This window comes from Coptis chinensis, chromosome 2 (assembly GCF_015680905.1).
Source record: "Coptis chinensis isolate HL-2020 chromosome 2, ASM1568090v1, whole genome shotgun sequence".
Lineage (NCBI taxonomy): Eukaryota > Viridiplantae > Streptophyta > Magnoliopsida > Ranunculales > Ranunculaceae > Coptis > Coptis chinensis.
In genome coordinates, this window is record NC_141457.1 from 45,322,279 (window position 1) to 45,338,321 (window position 16,043).

The 16,043-nt window shown below is 38.7% G+C and overlaps 2 protein-coding genes across 5 annotated transcripts; one reads left to right on the forward strand and one right to left on the reverse strand.

The window, feature by feature from the left end:
• Window positions 1–7,068: 7,068 nt before the first annotated feature.
• Window positions 7,069–9,206, forward strand: LOC147516212 (Pectin lyase-like superfamily protein). 3 transcript variants are annotated; one of them, XM_086588905.1, is made up of 6 exons: window positions 7,069–7,600; window positions 7,702–7,869; window positions 7,959–8,003; window positions 8,091–8,298; window positions 8,394–8,475; window positions 8,569–9,206. In XM_086588905.1, exons 1-6 carry the CDS (start codon window positions 7,211–7,213, stop codon window positions 9,068–9,070), a joined length of 1,395 nt encoding a protein of 464 aa, XP_086445031.1. In that variant the 5' UTR covers window positions 7,069–7,210; the 3' UTR covers window positions 9,071–9,206. The 3 variants fall into 3 exon arrangements, with proteins under 3 accessions (XP_086445031.1, XP_086445030.1, XP_086445032.1); XM_086588904.1 differs by having other exon boundaries at window positions 7,959–8,298; XM_086588906.1 differs by lacking the exon at window positions 8,091–8,298 and having other exon boundaries at window positions 7,959–8,031.
• A 311-nt stretch (window positions 9,207–9,517) lies between these two features.
• LOC147516213 (Peptidase C15, pyroglutamyl peptidase I-like protein) lies at window positions 9,518–15,243 on the reverse strand. Of its 2 annotated transcripts, none has more exons than XM_086588907.1 (5): window positions 15,015–15,243; window positions 14,541–14,849; window positions 14,278–14,382; window positions 14,120–14,167; window positions 9,518–10,091 (listed from the first exon to the last, which is right to left on the reverse strand). In XM_086588907.1, the coding sequence occupies exons 2-5, from the start codon at window positions 14,805–14,807 to the stop codon at window positions 9,852–9,854; spliced, it is 660 nt and encodes a 219-aa protein (XP_086445033.1). In that variant the 5' UTR covers window positions 14,808–14,849; window positions 15,015–15,243; the 3' UTR covers window positions 9,518–9,851. The 2 variants fall into 2 exon arrangements, with proteins under 2 accessions (XP_086445033.1, XP_086445034.1); XM_086588908.1 differs by having other exon boundaries at window positions 14,924–15,036.
• Between the last annotated feature and the right edge of the window lie 800 nt (window positions 15,244–16,043).

Below are 16,043 nucleotides of genomic sequence, written 5' to 3' on the forward strand. Positions count from 1 at the left end.
TATAATAATTATTATTATTATTATTATTATTATTTATATTTTTTAGTTTTTTTTAATATGTTTATATTTCAAACTAAACTCTACTGATTTATACTACTCTATTACAAAATAGGAGTCTGTAGTCATAACAACCAAGTGGAGGCAACCTAACTGACCAGAAACTTTACTGTTGGTGCTGATGTGGCGCGGGCAAGCCCATCCTTGGTGGGGGAAGTCGCGCGGTGGATCTTGGCAAAAGTACTCCGGCTTTCATCTACAGGTCCAACTCCTTTCCAACTCTTTGACTATGGCCCTGGATTTTAAATATAGTATATCAGTAGGGAAGAACACAAAAAAAAATGACGAGAAATTGAAAAAAGAAAGTGAAAGTGGGAGAAAGATGTTTCCCTCCTTAGAGTGCTCAACCATTGATCCAAACTTGATCAATCCATGACGGTGGCGCCATTTGAAATTGTTTTAGTGTGAGTAAAATTGAAGTCCGCCTTGGAATGATAAGAAGGTTGAATGGAGGAGTTTAGAGGAAGAAGAGAAGGTATGTAGTTCTTTAGGTTTGAGTTTATTTTCTAATTTCCTAAGTTGTAAATGAAAAAGGGATTTGTTTGATGATTGAAATAACTTGAAGAGTATGATGAACTTGATTGAAATAACATGTTGATAAGAATAACTTGATGAAGACTTGTAAGATAAATTAACTTGATTGAAAAGACTTAATTAAAGAAGAACTTGAAGAACAACAATGGGAAATAAAATAAAGCAAATAAAAAGACTTTAAATAAAAGGACTTGAATGAAAATTACTCTACTCCTAATGACTCTAGACTAGCTCTAGGTGTCTTCTCTCTCTCCCTTTTTTGGTTATATAGTTCCCTTTTTGCAAATTACTGATATGGCCTCCTCCTCTAGATGTAGGACACCTCATGGTGTTTGCTTTTTGCTTTTCATTTTTGTTTTATGCTTTTTGCTTTAGGTTTTCTTCTTGAGCAAGCTAGGGTTAAGCAAGGCTACTTTTGAGATAAGGACATCATCTTCAGTCTTTTGGGTTTGAGTAATTGACTATTGACCGTTGACTTTGACTTTTCAGTACTTTCTCTCATAAGCTCGAGTCTTCATAATATAAGTAGCGTAATTAGAGCTTTTTTTTGCGCTAAAGTGCATCTTTTATGATTATTCGTCTGAAAAGGCTTGTAACCTGCAAAAGATAGTAAAAGCTATGAGTTGTCTATTTATTAAGCATTAGGATGGTTGTATTTAAGTAATGTAACGGGATAGAAACGCATATTTGGGGTCTGATCATTTATTGAGGGAATGATCACTTACATCCATGGGGTGAAGACTATTAGCCTCGAGTGCATGACTGATTTCTCAGTTCACTCCTCAGTGCTTCAAAGGAAGGAGTGTTGCCACAGTTATGATATTGGAATGGCTCAAGATGCAATGGAGCCTGTGTTTTGAAGTGCATTGGCAACACCTGCGGCGTTGCATGGACAAAGAATGTCTAGCGGGTAGATTTTAAGTCGTGGTGATAAACTTCAGTACAGATGATGAATCTCCTCACAGGTATCCCCATTTTGCCAAGTTTTCATAAGAAGCCAACCATATCCAAGAACATAAGGGTCTGGTATTGTCAGTGCAAGAAGATGCACACATTGCTCAATCCAAAGCCGGGGGTTTTGATCTTCACCTCTCGATGCGGACTTTGAGAATTAAGTGGGGTAGAGTACAAGTGGTAGAATCCCACGTTTCCCCAGTACAGAATGATATACATATAGTGGACATAACAGTTTAGTTTGAAGGCAAACAAGGATTCCTTTATAGAAATATCAGAAGTTCCGTTCGCTCCCACAACAATGATCACATATAGTTTGGTTCACCTTGTTCGTATTGATTCTAAGTTGTGTTTGAAGAGAGGAAAAGTTAATAGTTCAAGATCACAATGGTGTTCCAGAGTGGTCCTCAATATGGATTCCTTCATTATGGCCAAGAGAATTGTTTGTGTCAGTTCAAAAGGGATTATTATGCATCAGTAAGCTGCTACCTCCAACAAGTCTGAGTAATCAGAGTTTAGTGATACAACCCGCTGTGCATAAGAGAACAGTAACAGTATGGATAGGGATATATGCATGGAGACATTATGCTCAAGGAGGAGCACTTTTCCTGGCAGAGATGAGCCATCTCATTGCTCAAGCATGAGCACATTTCCTGGCATAATGACAAAGTTATTTTGGCATGGAGCCATCTAGTCCTTCAGGACAATGCTTCAGTCATGTTAGAATGACCACATAAACCAGGGACATTCATGCAAAGTATGCAAGATTGGGAGTTGCTTGTATGGGCGAGCAGTTTCTCCTTAACCATGATGTTAGTGCTTTCTTCCCACAAGTAATTACAGCAGCATAAGTGCAGTGTTCGCATCGTCAAGGGTCAGAGTGACAGTTTGGATGAATACAATTTTGTTCTTCAGATATGACAGAGTTGATCGCCTAAAGTGTTTGAGCCAAGTATTGAGCCACGAGGTGGTAGATATGGATGAACCAAGATGGAGCACATGTACAGCAAAAGAATTGTTCTCTCAACGAGGATGTCGAGAATTAAGTGGGGTAGAATGTCACGGGGTGATATATAGGAACTCAAATATGCTAAATTGGAGGTCCAAACATGTCAAAACATTACGGGCCGAGAAACGTCAACTTCTAGTCAAGCCATGAGTCGGGTTCTCCCAATTCCATTTCCACCTATTAGTATGTTTTGAGACACACCAAATAGAGTAATCGAACGTCTAATTCAAAGCACCGAGCTAGGAGTTATGCTTGGTTGAAGCTCACACCTGGATCTATATATGTTCCCTTTTGGTTATAGTGGAAAATACTTATTAACTATATTAGGGAGGGATGAGTAGTTCCCATCACTCCTCATAGTCTCCGGACTATCAGCTAGGAACTTCCTTGGTGCAATATCAAGGCCAATTCATGAAGACACTCAAGGGTGCATCATGGATCCTCGGCGACTTTAAGACAAGTCTAGAGGCGTAGTGCATTTGGAGTATGCATACGTGCTACCGTTGGGAAAAGAGGTTGCCAATACCATGTCCTAGTGCTTCGCGCTATGTTGTGATGCTTGGTCGTGGGAACATCTAGATACTCGTCCCATTGGTGTATTTAGCTATCCAGTCCTACGACATGGGATTGGTGTACTTAGTCTTCTCTCGGACATATCCGAGGATTCGACTGTGGGCAAATGGAGTAACCCTCAATCTCGACTATCCGTGAATTACTCGAGCACCGAATGCTTATCAAGCTTGTGCATGGTTGAGCTACATGATCATGTACGTCGCACAGACCCCTCTCAGCACATGCTTCGGGACATGTCTATAACACCTTGGCAATATTTGACAACCCCTTGTCATACTATATAATTAGGTGAGTGCAAATTGTAATTGGTATGTGATTTGCCGGAGAGGTATATTAGTAGGTACCATTTAAAGAAGTCCTTTCTAATTTCAAATTCAAGATAGTCGTGTTGTGCATGATTACCCTACTATGTATAAGTCTCTAGAAGGAGGACTCATTAGTTCTTTCTCATTGGAATTTTTGTTCGTTGTAGTCTCCAAAGCACGGACACGTCTAAAATTCTACTATGTCCATGTCAAACACACATCGGACGCAGACGCGGCTTGGACACGTGTCCGACACGGCACGTGTGTGTCCCACGTGCTAGTGTAGTTTGGACATGGCCTGGACATTGTTTGGACACAATTTGGACATAGTTTGGACGCATTTTGGACACGATTCGGACTCCGACATGACTTGTATAATTATGTGAGATGTCTTTATGTCTCCTTTTGTTGTAACTATGTTTATAAATCTTGAATTGATATGATATGACTTAAAATCTAATATTACATCAACAAATATATATATTAAAATATCATTTAATATCTGTGTCCTTGCCGCCGTCCTACTTATTTAGTATATGATCGTGTCACCACGTCCGTGTCCGCATCCGTATCGGTGCTTCATAGGTTATAGTTTATTAAGAAAAAGTAATGGACATTGAAATCAGTAAAGAAACTACTCATGGGCATGGACATGCACAAGCACATGGAGAAGAACAAGAACAAGAATATGAATATGAACATGAAGATGGAGACGAACAAGAACATGAACACGAAGACAAAGGAGAATATATAGGAGACTACATTGATGGAGATGACTACACAGTCACCATTAATCGCGAAAAAATCATTCAAACCATTGTACGTCTCTGAAGGAGATGAGTACAGTCTTCAATTGGATTGACGACGTGCAACAGACTTACCGAAAGAAACAGATTTACCGAAAGAAACGCCACCAATAGAAGGAAAAACTCATTGTGGCTCTATCGGGTGATCAAAATCCTTTCTACCAATGCTACAGACAGGGCCACAATACTCTTGATATGATACAGTTCTACAACGGTTCTAACTGTATCTTGCCGAAAACAGACGAAGTGTGCAGGACGGTAAAGAAATTTCTCTCCAACCCAAACATCATCTTTGTAGGCTTAGATATTGATAGGGTCGTGAATATGTTGGGGACAGAAAACAAGAATGTCCATGTGGCCAAGACAATGGACTTACGTACATTGGTTGAGCACGCATTGGGAAAGGACAATTTAGGGACTGGCAAAATTGGTGCTGGGGGAGAACATGTATGCGCCGAATTGGCCGAATACGATTATCAAATGGAAGCTCAGTTGGCGAGATCATCATCTTAGTTCTCAGATCAGAAGGTGTTGTACTCAACTGTTGATGCTGTTCTTTCTTATGAAACGGCATTGAAGTGTATAGAGATGATACGTAGAAGCAATGGTGGGTCTTCTTAGGGTTCTTTTCTATATATTGCTGATTGAAGTAACTTGATTAAATAGGCATTATTATATGTAGGTTGTTGTTAACGTTGTGACAAGTAAGACTAGGACCCTTTGTTTATTGATCTTTCTGAGAATACATAGGTATTGTTGAGTGGTTTTTTGCTTGTAATAATCTTTACATAGCATAACTTCTTTTGATTAATTTATCATATTGGGGCCTCCCAGTGTGTATGTTTCTCTGTCACTAGGTAGTCCATGTTTCACTGCTTGAGGAGGGATCGGATCCAGTGTTTCCACGTACTGTACTGTCTAACGGAATTTTTTTCGTCTAAATTAATTCATAAGTAAAAGATCGATAATCAACTAAACTTAGAGGTTCATAATGAAAGTAAAAAGAAATTGCCAATTTGTTTCGCCCTTGGACATCGTTTTTATTAGCGAAGGGGAGCAATCTATATTAATGTGAAAACAATGCTTACAGAGAGTATGGACATGAGTACAGTAAAGGCTCCCAACACAAATGTGTCCTAGTTAGTTTACAAATCTGTCGACACCTCCCATGTTAGGAGCCATGGGGGTGGGTTTACCTTCAAACAAAAACAGCTCGTTAATTTGTGTCCATAAAGGTATGTTAGCCAACTTATCCACAGAGAAATTAGTCTCTCGCCATATTATGTGAGATTTGAAAGTAGTTATGTCGATAGCTAATATACTCGATCTGGACTCTCTGGAAGCCACACAAAGAAGAGCACCATATAATTGAGTCCAAGGATATATCCACCCGCCGTGACTAATTTGGTTGCGTGGTCCTTGGCCCTTGGCCGATTACACTTACTTTTTACAAGTCCAGAAGCACATACATACAGCTTCGATCACTTTTGTTGGGCAATGGAAGCTAGTGTACAAGAGTAGTCACGAGAAGTATAATAAAATAAAATAAACTACATATAAAACCAATCACATTCTCCATATCACATTCTTCATTGATTATCAAAAAAAATAAAATAAACTACTTCATCAATCACATTCTCCATCCTATAAAGTCTCTTCACCAATCCTCCCATTCATTATTTTTTTTTTTAAGCAAGCAAATACTGTATTAAGAGTAACCAGAAATTGTAGATAGTACAAACAAGGTGTAACCCGCTGATAACAGCAGTATTACAGTAAGTTAATCGAATCGAATCAAGGTATGTCTAATGAGGGACCTCCCATTTGGTATGGGGTTTTACATCACATACTACTTGTCCAGTTGTCTGTAACCCCACTGCATATTTGGCCGCTAGATCTGCTGTATGTGATCACCACATTCACCAAACTACGTAGCCCAACTTATGTGTAGCTCATTCACTATGTGGTATGTGAGAATGCTCCTTTCTCCCTCTCTCTTCTGATTAGTCAGATGCACACCTTTTTTACAAACAAAAACTTCAACAAGTAAAATAGAAAGGTGATGGAATCATAGAAAATTAGTCATTATCGGAAAATAAGTGAAAAGAATCATGGGAAATGTTCATTGTGCAAGGCATCAACTTTTATTGCTACAATGAGTACACTATTTTTTCTGGAAAAACAAGATTAATACACCAGTCACTCCACATTATTCCTCCAATAGTCGAAGAATCTCATTCACTTAAAATGATTTGCACATATGGAATGGTACAGTCAACTAAATTATTTGATTGGAATATGATCTTTAAACTCGTGCCCCAAACCCCACACTTGATAACAAAGTTACGTTCTTAACCCATATCACGAGCTTAATTGTTGTAGATGAGATGGTTTAACACTGCACTGATGCCTTCAATTAATTCAATTAACCAAAGACAATGGAATACTAATATAGAATGAAGTAACAGAGTTCAAGACCACACAACATTGAAACAGAACAGAAGAGATGGCTCCAGTGAAGTGTGCACTAAGGTCCCCACTGCGGCACTGCGCCATTGTCTTCTTAAATTATATATACTGGAATGCTACCTTCTAACTCCTTTGGAAGCTGCCAATATTTATGACGGCACCAGTTGGAACTTGACACGTGTTGCGTTTTCATAGAACTTTTTGAGACCTCCAAGTATAAATTACAGCCTCAGCTTCAAATGGTTCATGCTGTATATCGCTTTACCTGAACCACATTACTCTTAGCTCTTGCTTTCTTCTTTTTCTTTTCTTTCTCAACAATATTCTCTTGCAACATGCTTTCAACATCACTGCAACCAGAGTTTGTGTCATTTTCCAGCATTTAGTGTAGTGTAAGACGTACTCTAGTTCCTTGACAGACTAGGTGCCATTATATTCCTTAACTTTGTCAAACTGGTAAATTAAAAGAGCAGTCAAGTTATAGGCTTCAAGTTGCAATAGTGATGGAGCTCATTCGCTGGTTGCCTTTCGTATGGATCACAATGGCTGTTGTTTCACTTGATGGGAGCATTGTAGAGGGAAGATATCATTTCCATAAAATTAAGAACAATGAAGACTCAAGCTACTCAATTTCTCAATCCCCTGCTTATCCTCCTTCAGATTCTCCTGACCCAGATGAACCTGGGAATCCCATTCCAGACCCAAGTACTTTTGATGTCATGTCTTTCGGGGCGGTTGGAGATGGCTCATCTAATGATACTAATGCATTCAGGTCAGCTTGGAAAGCAGCTTGTGCCGTCGAATCAGGTGTTCTTCTAGCCCCAGCAGATTATACTTTTACAATCACTTCAACAATATTCTCGGGTCCGTGTTTGCCTGGCCTTGTGTTTCAGGTAAGCGTGCAAATAATTCCCTTAAATAACTACTCCGTTTAGTAGAACGTAAATATTATTGATTCTTGTAACATCATCATAATACATTGTTTTGTAACAAGGTGGACGGAGTTCTAATGCCGCCAGATGGCCCAGATTGCTGGCCTAAAGCTGACAACACTAAGCAATGGCTTGTGTTTTACCGAGTTGGTGAGATGACTCTCACAGGAAGCGGAACCATTGAAGGAAATGGAGGAAAATGGTGGGAGCTTCCCTGCAAACCACACAGGGTATTACAGTCTCCAATCTACATCTTAAGTTTATTTTCATTCACAAAGCGAACAGAAATGGGACTGAAGTTATTGGAATGGCATTACAGGGCCCTAAAGGAACGACGTTGCCAGGACCATGTGAGAGCCCTACTGTGAGTACTTATGACGCAACCAATTCAGGTTTCACACAATTGGATGAACTTATATGTCTGAATGAACTCGCTTATTATGCCTTTCAGTTAATTCGATTCTTCATGAGCACCAACTTGGTTGTCAGCGGCTTAAAAATCCAGAATAGTCCGCAGTTCCACATGAAATTTGATGGCTGCAACGACGTGCAGATAGACAAACTGTCCATATTCTCCCCTGCTCTAAGTCCCAACACTGATGGAATCCACATAGAAAACACAAAATCTGTTAGCATATACAACTCTATCATAGCGAACGGTAGTTAATTGATAATGTTTTCCACACATATACCATGTGCCAAAATACGGGATTCTTTATGTGTTTTTCCATAATACCGTCCTGATTTCCTGCAGGAGATGATTGCATCTCGATTGGAACAGGCTGTTCAGCCGTCGAAATAGAGAATGTTACTTGTGGTCCTGGCCACGGTATCAGGTATGCAGTGTTCTTTACATAAACGGACAATTGAATGAAAAGTTGGCGTAATTCAGAACTGAACTGCCTTACTTAATTTGGTAAGTTTTTCAGCATTGGCAGCCTTGGAGTACAAAACTCACAAGCATGTGTCTCAAATATAACAGTTCGAAATGCACTAATAAAGAACTCTGACAACGGGGTCAGGATCAAGACATGGCAAGGAGGGATGGGCTCAGTTACTGATATAAGCTTTGAGAACATCGAAATGGAGAATGTAAGGAATTGCATAATCTTAGACCAATACTACTGCCTCTCAAAGGGTTGTCGGAACCAGACTTCGGCTGTGTTTGCGACAAGCATAAGTTACAAGAACATAAAGGGAACCTACGACGTTCGGAGCCCACCAATACACTTTGCATGCAGCGACACAGTACCATGCACCAATATAACTATGTCAGAGGTTGAGCTTCTTCCTGCAGAGGGGGAATTGGTGGATGACCCTTTCTGTTGGAATGCATATGGAATTCAAGAGACCCTCACAATCCCTCCCATTGGTTGCTTACTAGACGGGGAACCTGACTCACTGTCGGAGAGAATCAATTATGAATGTTGACAATTTATAGTTTCTTTAGTCGTAGTGTGCTTAGGCTCCATCCCTCTGGGGTGTATTTACCTTGGAGTGTGATGAAAGGTTTTGAGAAAAAGGTTATTTTTGCCCTAGATTGAAACAAAGATAGTTTACTAACGCACTTGCATAGCAGCTTCATTTGTCTATGTTTTGTTTCATAGCTGTTCAAAAGATCATTAGCAAACAACAATCTAAGGTTCAAACAAACTTACAACTAAAATAGTAACTGATTTTGAAGACTCCTGTCGATGACTCGATGGCACTCGAAACAATATGGTTACAGAGTAACAATCATTGAAAAGGTTTCAACTCTGTATACCAATGGAAAAAGAAAAATATAATATAATAATTCAGCAACTCTTCAGATATTACTCGTGTTCAAATTCAGCAGACTACTCGGTATATATTCATGTTTGATTGAAGATCGCTGAATTTTGAAATAACACAAACCTCTTGTTTCGATAAAATATATAAGATGCTCAGATTCAATTTGTCTGTCCACATACATGGAAGTTTTACAATGCACATAAATACACACATGGTAGTTTATATTCATCCATACCCCTGACAAATACAGAAACAAGGGCCTTAGCAACCACATAACACCTACATCCTATGTTTCCAGCAATATCCACCTGGCCAGCGAGATTGCCAACAGAATGCTTTTACCCAGAAACCCAACGAACCTTGCTAATATTTTTAACATAGAAGTCACTTGATCCACCAGACTTCTAGACAACTTTGTTGCAACGAAATGAAGGTGAGATCAATTTACGGATGCAAGTACCTCCAACAAGGAAGCAGCAAACTGCATTTGGGTTTCCTCGTCTATAGTAGAGAAGAGGGGAACATGTACAAAAAGAGATTTTATCCCATGCTGCTCTGCAAACCGGAGAGAATGATAATATATATAATTGCACACAAATCGACCAGCATCATGAGAGGTCATTACACTGTAACCCATCTTTTCCAATGCTTTGGTGATCTTATCAACAGGAAGAGTAGTCTGTATGCATAGCAAAATATTATAAGAACAATTTTAAAAAAGAAAACAAAGAGAATTAAAAAGCAAACTGAAACTGGTGTTCTGTTTCTGAACAGAGTATATTGAGCTGACAAATACAAAGGTGTGGCTGAACCTAAAAAGGGTGCAGCATAAGCCGTGGTGTGTTCCGGGTCAAAGATAGCATCAAATCTCAAAGATCCCTTGGTCCCACGTTTTCATTTACTTACATGTGCACCAAGTATTTTTGGCTTAGTAGGACAATATTTCCATGCCAAATAAGAATTCTTGCTTAACAAGATATCCAATTATAAATAAGGCTTGCATCCCTATTGTTGTTTAGTAGTTCTAGATATGATTTTATGAAATAAAGAGTATTCCTTTTTCATTGGTGTCAATTGTGAGACGAAAATCATGTGTTTCGTCATGTTGAATTAGGGTTTAAAGTTGAAAGTGAAACTCAGTGCAAAACATTATATTTGCTATCATAGCAGAATCTTGGCATACTAATAACTTTTTTTTTTTTGGGTAAACAGAGAAAGGATGAGATATCCTATAATTACAAGAAAACAAAAAAGAAAAAGAGTACAAATGCGAACAGCTGAAACAAGGAAGGTCTCCAAATCAAAAAATAATGACTTCCCATCTACATACAAAATGCTCAAAAGAAACATCCCACATCTCCTCATGCACCTTTGACCAGAAGACAAGACCTTTAATTTCAAAATTACCTCTTCCGATGCACTACACCTTCAAAATGTCTTCTATTTCTCTCCAACCACACCCCACAAGATTGCAAATGATAACATGTTCCATAAACGTTTTCCTTCTGAGATTGAACATTCATGTTCCAAGAGGCTAGAAGCACCTTCACCTACCCTGGGCAGACCCATTGCAAGAAAAGAAGCTTCAAGCTCGCCACGTGAAAGGGCAAAACAAAAGGATATGATCCATTGAATCACCATCAGTTAAACAATGGACATAAAGTGATAAAAAGTCCTTGATCTTTTGTTGAGGATATCAATAATTAAAATATGACCCAAAGACGCACACCACACGAAAAAGCACGGAACACAAGAACTCTAGATTACAGAGCTAGGACAGTTGGATACAGGATTCAGAGAAGGGGGGAGGGGGAAATTTTCCTTTTTTGTGCAAGGTCCAAAGACACCTGTCTCTATCCGACAACGCCGGAGGAATAGAATCTAGCGCTCTTATTAGTGCTGCCACACTCTCTATGTCCCTATCAGAGAGAGCGGAATAAATACCCAAGTCCCAAGCAATATTATCATTATTTCCGTGCGTGAACAAACAAATTTAGGCGATTCTTTAGGTCAGATAGGGCGTATAATCTTAGGGAAAGAGAGATAAAGAGGTGTCTCCTCCAACCAAACATCCTCCCAAAACCTAAAGCTACTGCCATCATCCAACTCATATCTAATCAACATCTGGAACATCTCAATAACTTTCCATACACCCTTCCACACCCCACATCCACAAGGCAAAGACACTTACCACTAATCTAGCCAAAACGATCCCCTCCAAACCAAAAGAAGATAACCCTTCTACAGTGCACTAAGTTAAAAACTCATGCAATCTCCTAAGACCCAAACCCCCAGCTTGTTTTGACATGCATGACCTCTTCCACCCCACCAGTTGATATTTATGCCTCTCATAGGGTGTCGCCCCGCACAGTGTTACTTATAATACCCTCCAATTTACAAGCAACACTCATAAGCATATGAAAAAGGGACAAATAATACTCAAATTAACAGACACATGTGTCGGTGTCCAACACGGCAACCTATATGAATTAGGACACAGGGCCGGAACTAATTAACAACAAAACTATCACTGTTGGATAGTAACACAACTAGTTCTGGGCTAAAGACCTTACAAAGCGCCTCTTTACAAGTAAATAACTATGAAAGTGGCATATCATAGAGTTACTATGTTACTAGATTATATTCTAGTCTGAAGAAATGCTAACTTGAAATCGTATGCACAACATGTCCAAGTGTCCAACACACGTGTCTGTGTCCATCAGAGATTTTTATGAATATGTTTTCTAGTAGTGACTCAGGGTGCTGGATGCGTGTTCACCCCAGCTTGTTTTGACATGCATGACCTCTTCCACCCCACCAGTTGATATTTATGCCTCTCATAGGGTGTCGCCCCGCACAGTGTTACTTATAATACCCTCCAATTTACAAGCAACACTCATAAGCATATGAAAAAGGGACAAATAATACTCAAATTAACAGACACATGTGTCGGTGTCCAACACGGCAACCTATATGAATTAGGACACAGGGCCGGAACTAATTAACAACAAAACTATCACTGTTGGATAGTAACACAACTAGTTCTGGGCTAAAGACCTTACAAAGCGCCTCTTTACAAGTAAATAACTATGAAAGTGGCATATCATAGAGTTACTATGTTACTAGATTATATTCTAGTCTGAAGAAATGCTAACTTGAAATCGTATGCACAACATGTCCAAGTGTCCAACACACGTGTCTGTGTCCATCAGAGATTTTTATGAATATGTTTTCTAGTAGTGACTCAGGGTGCTGGATGCGTGTTCACTGCTGCTCTATTGTCCCCGTATCGGTAGTGGCCATTGATTGAGCTTTTGCAGAAAGTGATCGGTGGAGTGTCCATGTTACTTAGAATAATAAATAGGGAGACTAGAGAAGGTGCTAATCCCATTTTGAGAGGAAACAACCTTTTTAGCTAACTAACTTCCTACTGAAGCTCTCAATAGTGGGATCCCAGGTAGCCCGCATTACAACTAATGGACGAGACCAGACTATCAACCTCTACACGCCTGGTCATCCCGAAAATCAAAGTTTTTGACATATTCACTCTCAAACCAGAGACTGTCTCAAAACCTTGGGGATATCAACCAAAGATAATGACTGAAGCTAGATAAAAATTGTTGTGAAGGATGTGAATCAGTTGCAGTCTGACAATCAAAAATCTATTGTCCAAATTAAAGGTTGTGGGACAGAGAACAAACACCTCCACACTGTGACCACCGCAACAAGAGGCGCAAGTATCTTTCCCGTAGGCTTGTGGAAGGTTATGTTTTGGTTGGTTTTATACTTTCCAAACCAAACCGTACACTAGGTTAGAGTAATTTGTTAGCCGAAACCAACCTAGAGGCCAATATTTAATAGTCTACACATATCCAACTTGCATGATTATTCCTTACCTGCCCTGCTATTAAATTACCTAACAATATTCACACGGTCCTTCTTAACCCAGCCCATTGTCGATGCCCAAAACTTGACTGCACAATTATACAACTATTGATGGTAACATTGTATGAAACAATTGCATGGCCTCAGTAACCAAATCTCACTGACCACAGCAAGATGAGACTTTTGGAGAAGGCGTTTACTTATAGCATATATACTAATATACTCCTATCCAGGTATTGCTCTCTCAAGAACCAAGAGACCTTACTCCCTTCACCAAACCTGGGTAAAATCCACTGAGTTGCCAACTAAAAAGAAAATACATGGTCTTATCTTACTACACCTGTGACCTAATAATGGCAATAATACATGGTCTTATCTTCTAAGATATAACTAAGGATGTGCTACTCTAGTCATTCTTCCTATCTTCCAAGAAATAAGTAAATGGAAATTCTACAGGAGCAAACATCGATCCACTGATATTTCTAATCTTAAGTATCTCGAAATAAATTAGGTAGATGACAAGGTTGCTCACACAACTAATTTCTCAAATTGGTAAATGCCTGTGTTTATCTATACGTTCAAGCTATTTTTTTGAAATTGGTAATCAACTAAGTTGTTCAAAGGATTTAATCATTCTAATTACAATTAGGGAAAATTGGGAAAAATGATCAAGTACTTTTCAGTTACAGATAATAACTAGATACACAACCTCTGGAGAGCTTGGTTGCAAGAATCAAGCCGTTCATCATATTATCATAGAATTATCAGCAAGGAAACAGTAGACAGTACACAAAATGAAGGAATTAACATTGCACCACATACCTCTCGTGTTCGGGTTATACTTCCATCTGCAGGAACAATTGGGGCTTTCTGGATTTTATTAAAACACAAGCACTTCATCAATGTTGAATGAAATATGGAGAACAGTGAACTGAATAATGCAATACATCATGCAGTGGCCAACAAGGGAACTAACTAACCTGGGGTTTCCATCCAAACTCATCAGGGCAACGGAAAGTAGCTTCATTTACTGCCTGTTGCTCTAATGCAAACCTTGTTGCACCACTATTAACTCCAAAGTGAACCTGAAGAAAATGTAGTACAAGAATGGAATACAAAATAATTTCAAACTAAGCTCTGTGTTCTGAAACGTAGTCAATAGGTCATCAATACTAGTTCCTAAAATCTAGTTGCAAAAGAAAAGAAACCACATGGTAAGAAATAAGTAAAGAAAGAAACATACCCAGATAACCCGCTCTGAACTCAATGGATCAGAGTCTGTACTGGTCACAGCTGATTCCAATGTCTGATAAAGGAAATCAAGTGCCCCTTGCCCTGCCGTCTCGAGAATATTACAACTCCCAAGTATAAACCCTTTAGGCAAACCCTTTTTCTCCAAAAAATCTTTGAGATTACCAACAATTGTCTCAGTAGGATTCTCCGCCACACCGTGAAATTTCTTAAACCCAGTCACATGAACTGTCACTACACTAGGCCCTTCAGACCCCATTTCACAACAGAATCTTAATAGACCTATGAATTAACAATCTCCCTGCCATACAAAATATAAATTATTCAAAATTGTACCATCAATTACTTGATAAAACCATATATGAAATCATTTACCAAGAAGAAGAATTAATTAATTAATTAAGGATCAAGAAGCCAAAAATACTAAAAGTCAAAAGAGATAAGGCCAACAAACTTTTTTCACTACCTTAGTTGGGTTGGTATGAAAATAAGTGAATTATGAGACAATGGATTTTTGAAAAAGACTTGCTTATCTAGAAACCCAAAGATAATATATTTTTAAATAATAGGAGACACAAAGAATACGTCAAGGGTGGTGGCGGGTCACTTTTCATACCAAAACAAAACTTAATTTAAGGTTGGACATTTTGTAAGAACTCTACTCAATTTTTTTTATGTTTTACTACTCATGGTTCAGCTCGATGTTGGACCCCGATAGGAATATATAATAGGATTACTACGTTTTTTTATTTATGAAAACTCGAGAGTGGTCGTACAGCCCATTTTTCTTTTACCCTACGATCAACTAAATCTGTTACATATCAGATAAATCAGTTTTGCTTAGGATATTCAAAGTTGATGAAGTTTTCTTATTTATTTTATTTATGTTACAAAAATATATATACTCATAGGTAAATCTTCCCTAAGGTGGAATTTGGTGCTACGTGTTTTATGAGGATTTAGTGGCTAATGTTGTGTTGGTTTTGGTGGAATAATTCCCATAGAGATCTTGATCAAAGTTGCTCTTTTTAGAAACTTATAATTGTGTGGGAAGTTTTGGGACTAGGGAGTGTCGAAGACTTGGATGGGAAAAAATAGTTGGCCAAGGTGGAGAATCAACACTTTGGTCACTCTCTCTCGTTTCTCCTGACTTGGCAACTACGTATCCATTAGGTTCTTCTAAATTCAGATCCGAATACTACTAAGCATTATTACAGACTCCAGTGACTTCAAAATTCCACTGCAAAAATTGATTGCTTCGACATTTCTCAAGAAAACGGACTTCCCATTGGAATATTTCCTACAAAAGTTTCTGAGAATGAAATTGCATTTTGTTCTTCTTGATGGTACATTGAGAAAACATAACATATTCTGAGTGTTTAAAACAAACTAGAGTTCCTGCGAGCAATTGTTAGATATAGTATGGAAAGCGCATAATTAACGGGGAAAATTACTCTCATTTTCCCACAAGAAACTAAAATGGAAGAAAATGGAA

Excerpts from the sequence above, each read along its gene's own strand:
- LOC147516212 (XM_086588904.1), top strand. The coding sequence starts at position 7,211 with ATGGAGCTCATTCGCTGGTTGCCTTTCGTATGGATCACAATGGCTGTT. Across the intron at positions 7,601-7,701 it reads TGCCTGGCCTTGTGTTTCAG|GTGGACGGAGTTCTAATGCC; the intron begins GTAAGCGTGCAA and ends TTTTGTAACAAG. Across the intron at positions 8,476-8,568 it reads GGTCCTGGCCACGGTATCAG|CATTGGCAGCCTTGGAGTAC; the intron begins GTATGCAGTGTT and ends TAAGTTTTTCAG.
- LOC147516213 (XM_086588907.1), bottom strand. The coding sequence starts at position 14,807 with ATGGGGTCTGAAGGGCCTAGTGTAGTGACAGTTCATGTGACTGGGTTT. Across the intron at positions 14,383-14,540 it reads GTTCAGAGCGGGTTATCTGG|GTTCACTTTGGAGTTAATAG; the intron begins GTATGTTTCTTT and ends CATTTTCTTCAG. Across the intron at positions 14,168-14,277 it reads AGTTTGGATGGAAACCCCAG|AAAGCCCCAATTGTTCCTGC; the intron begins GTTAGTTAGTTC and ends AATAAAATCCAG.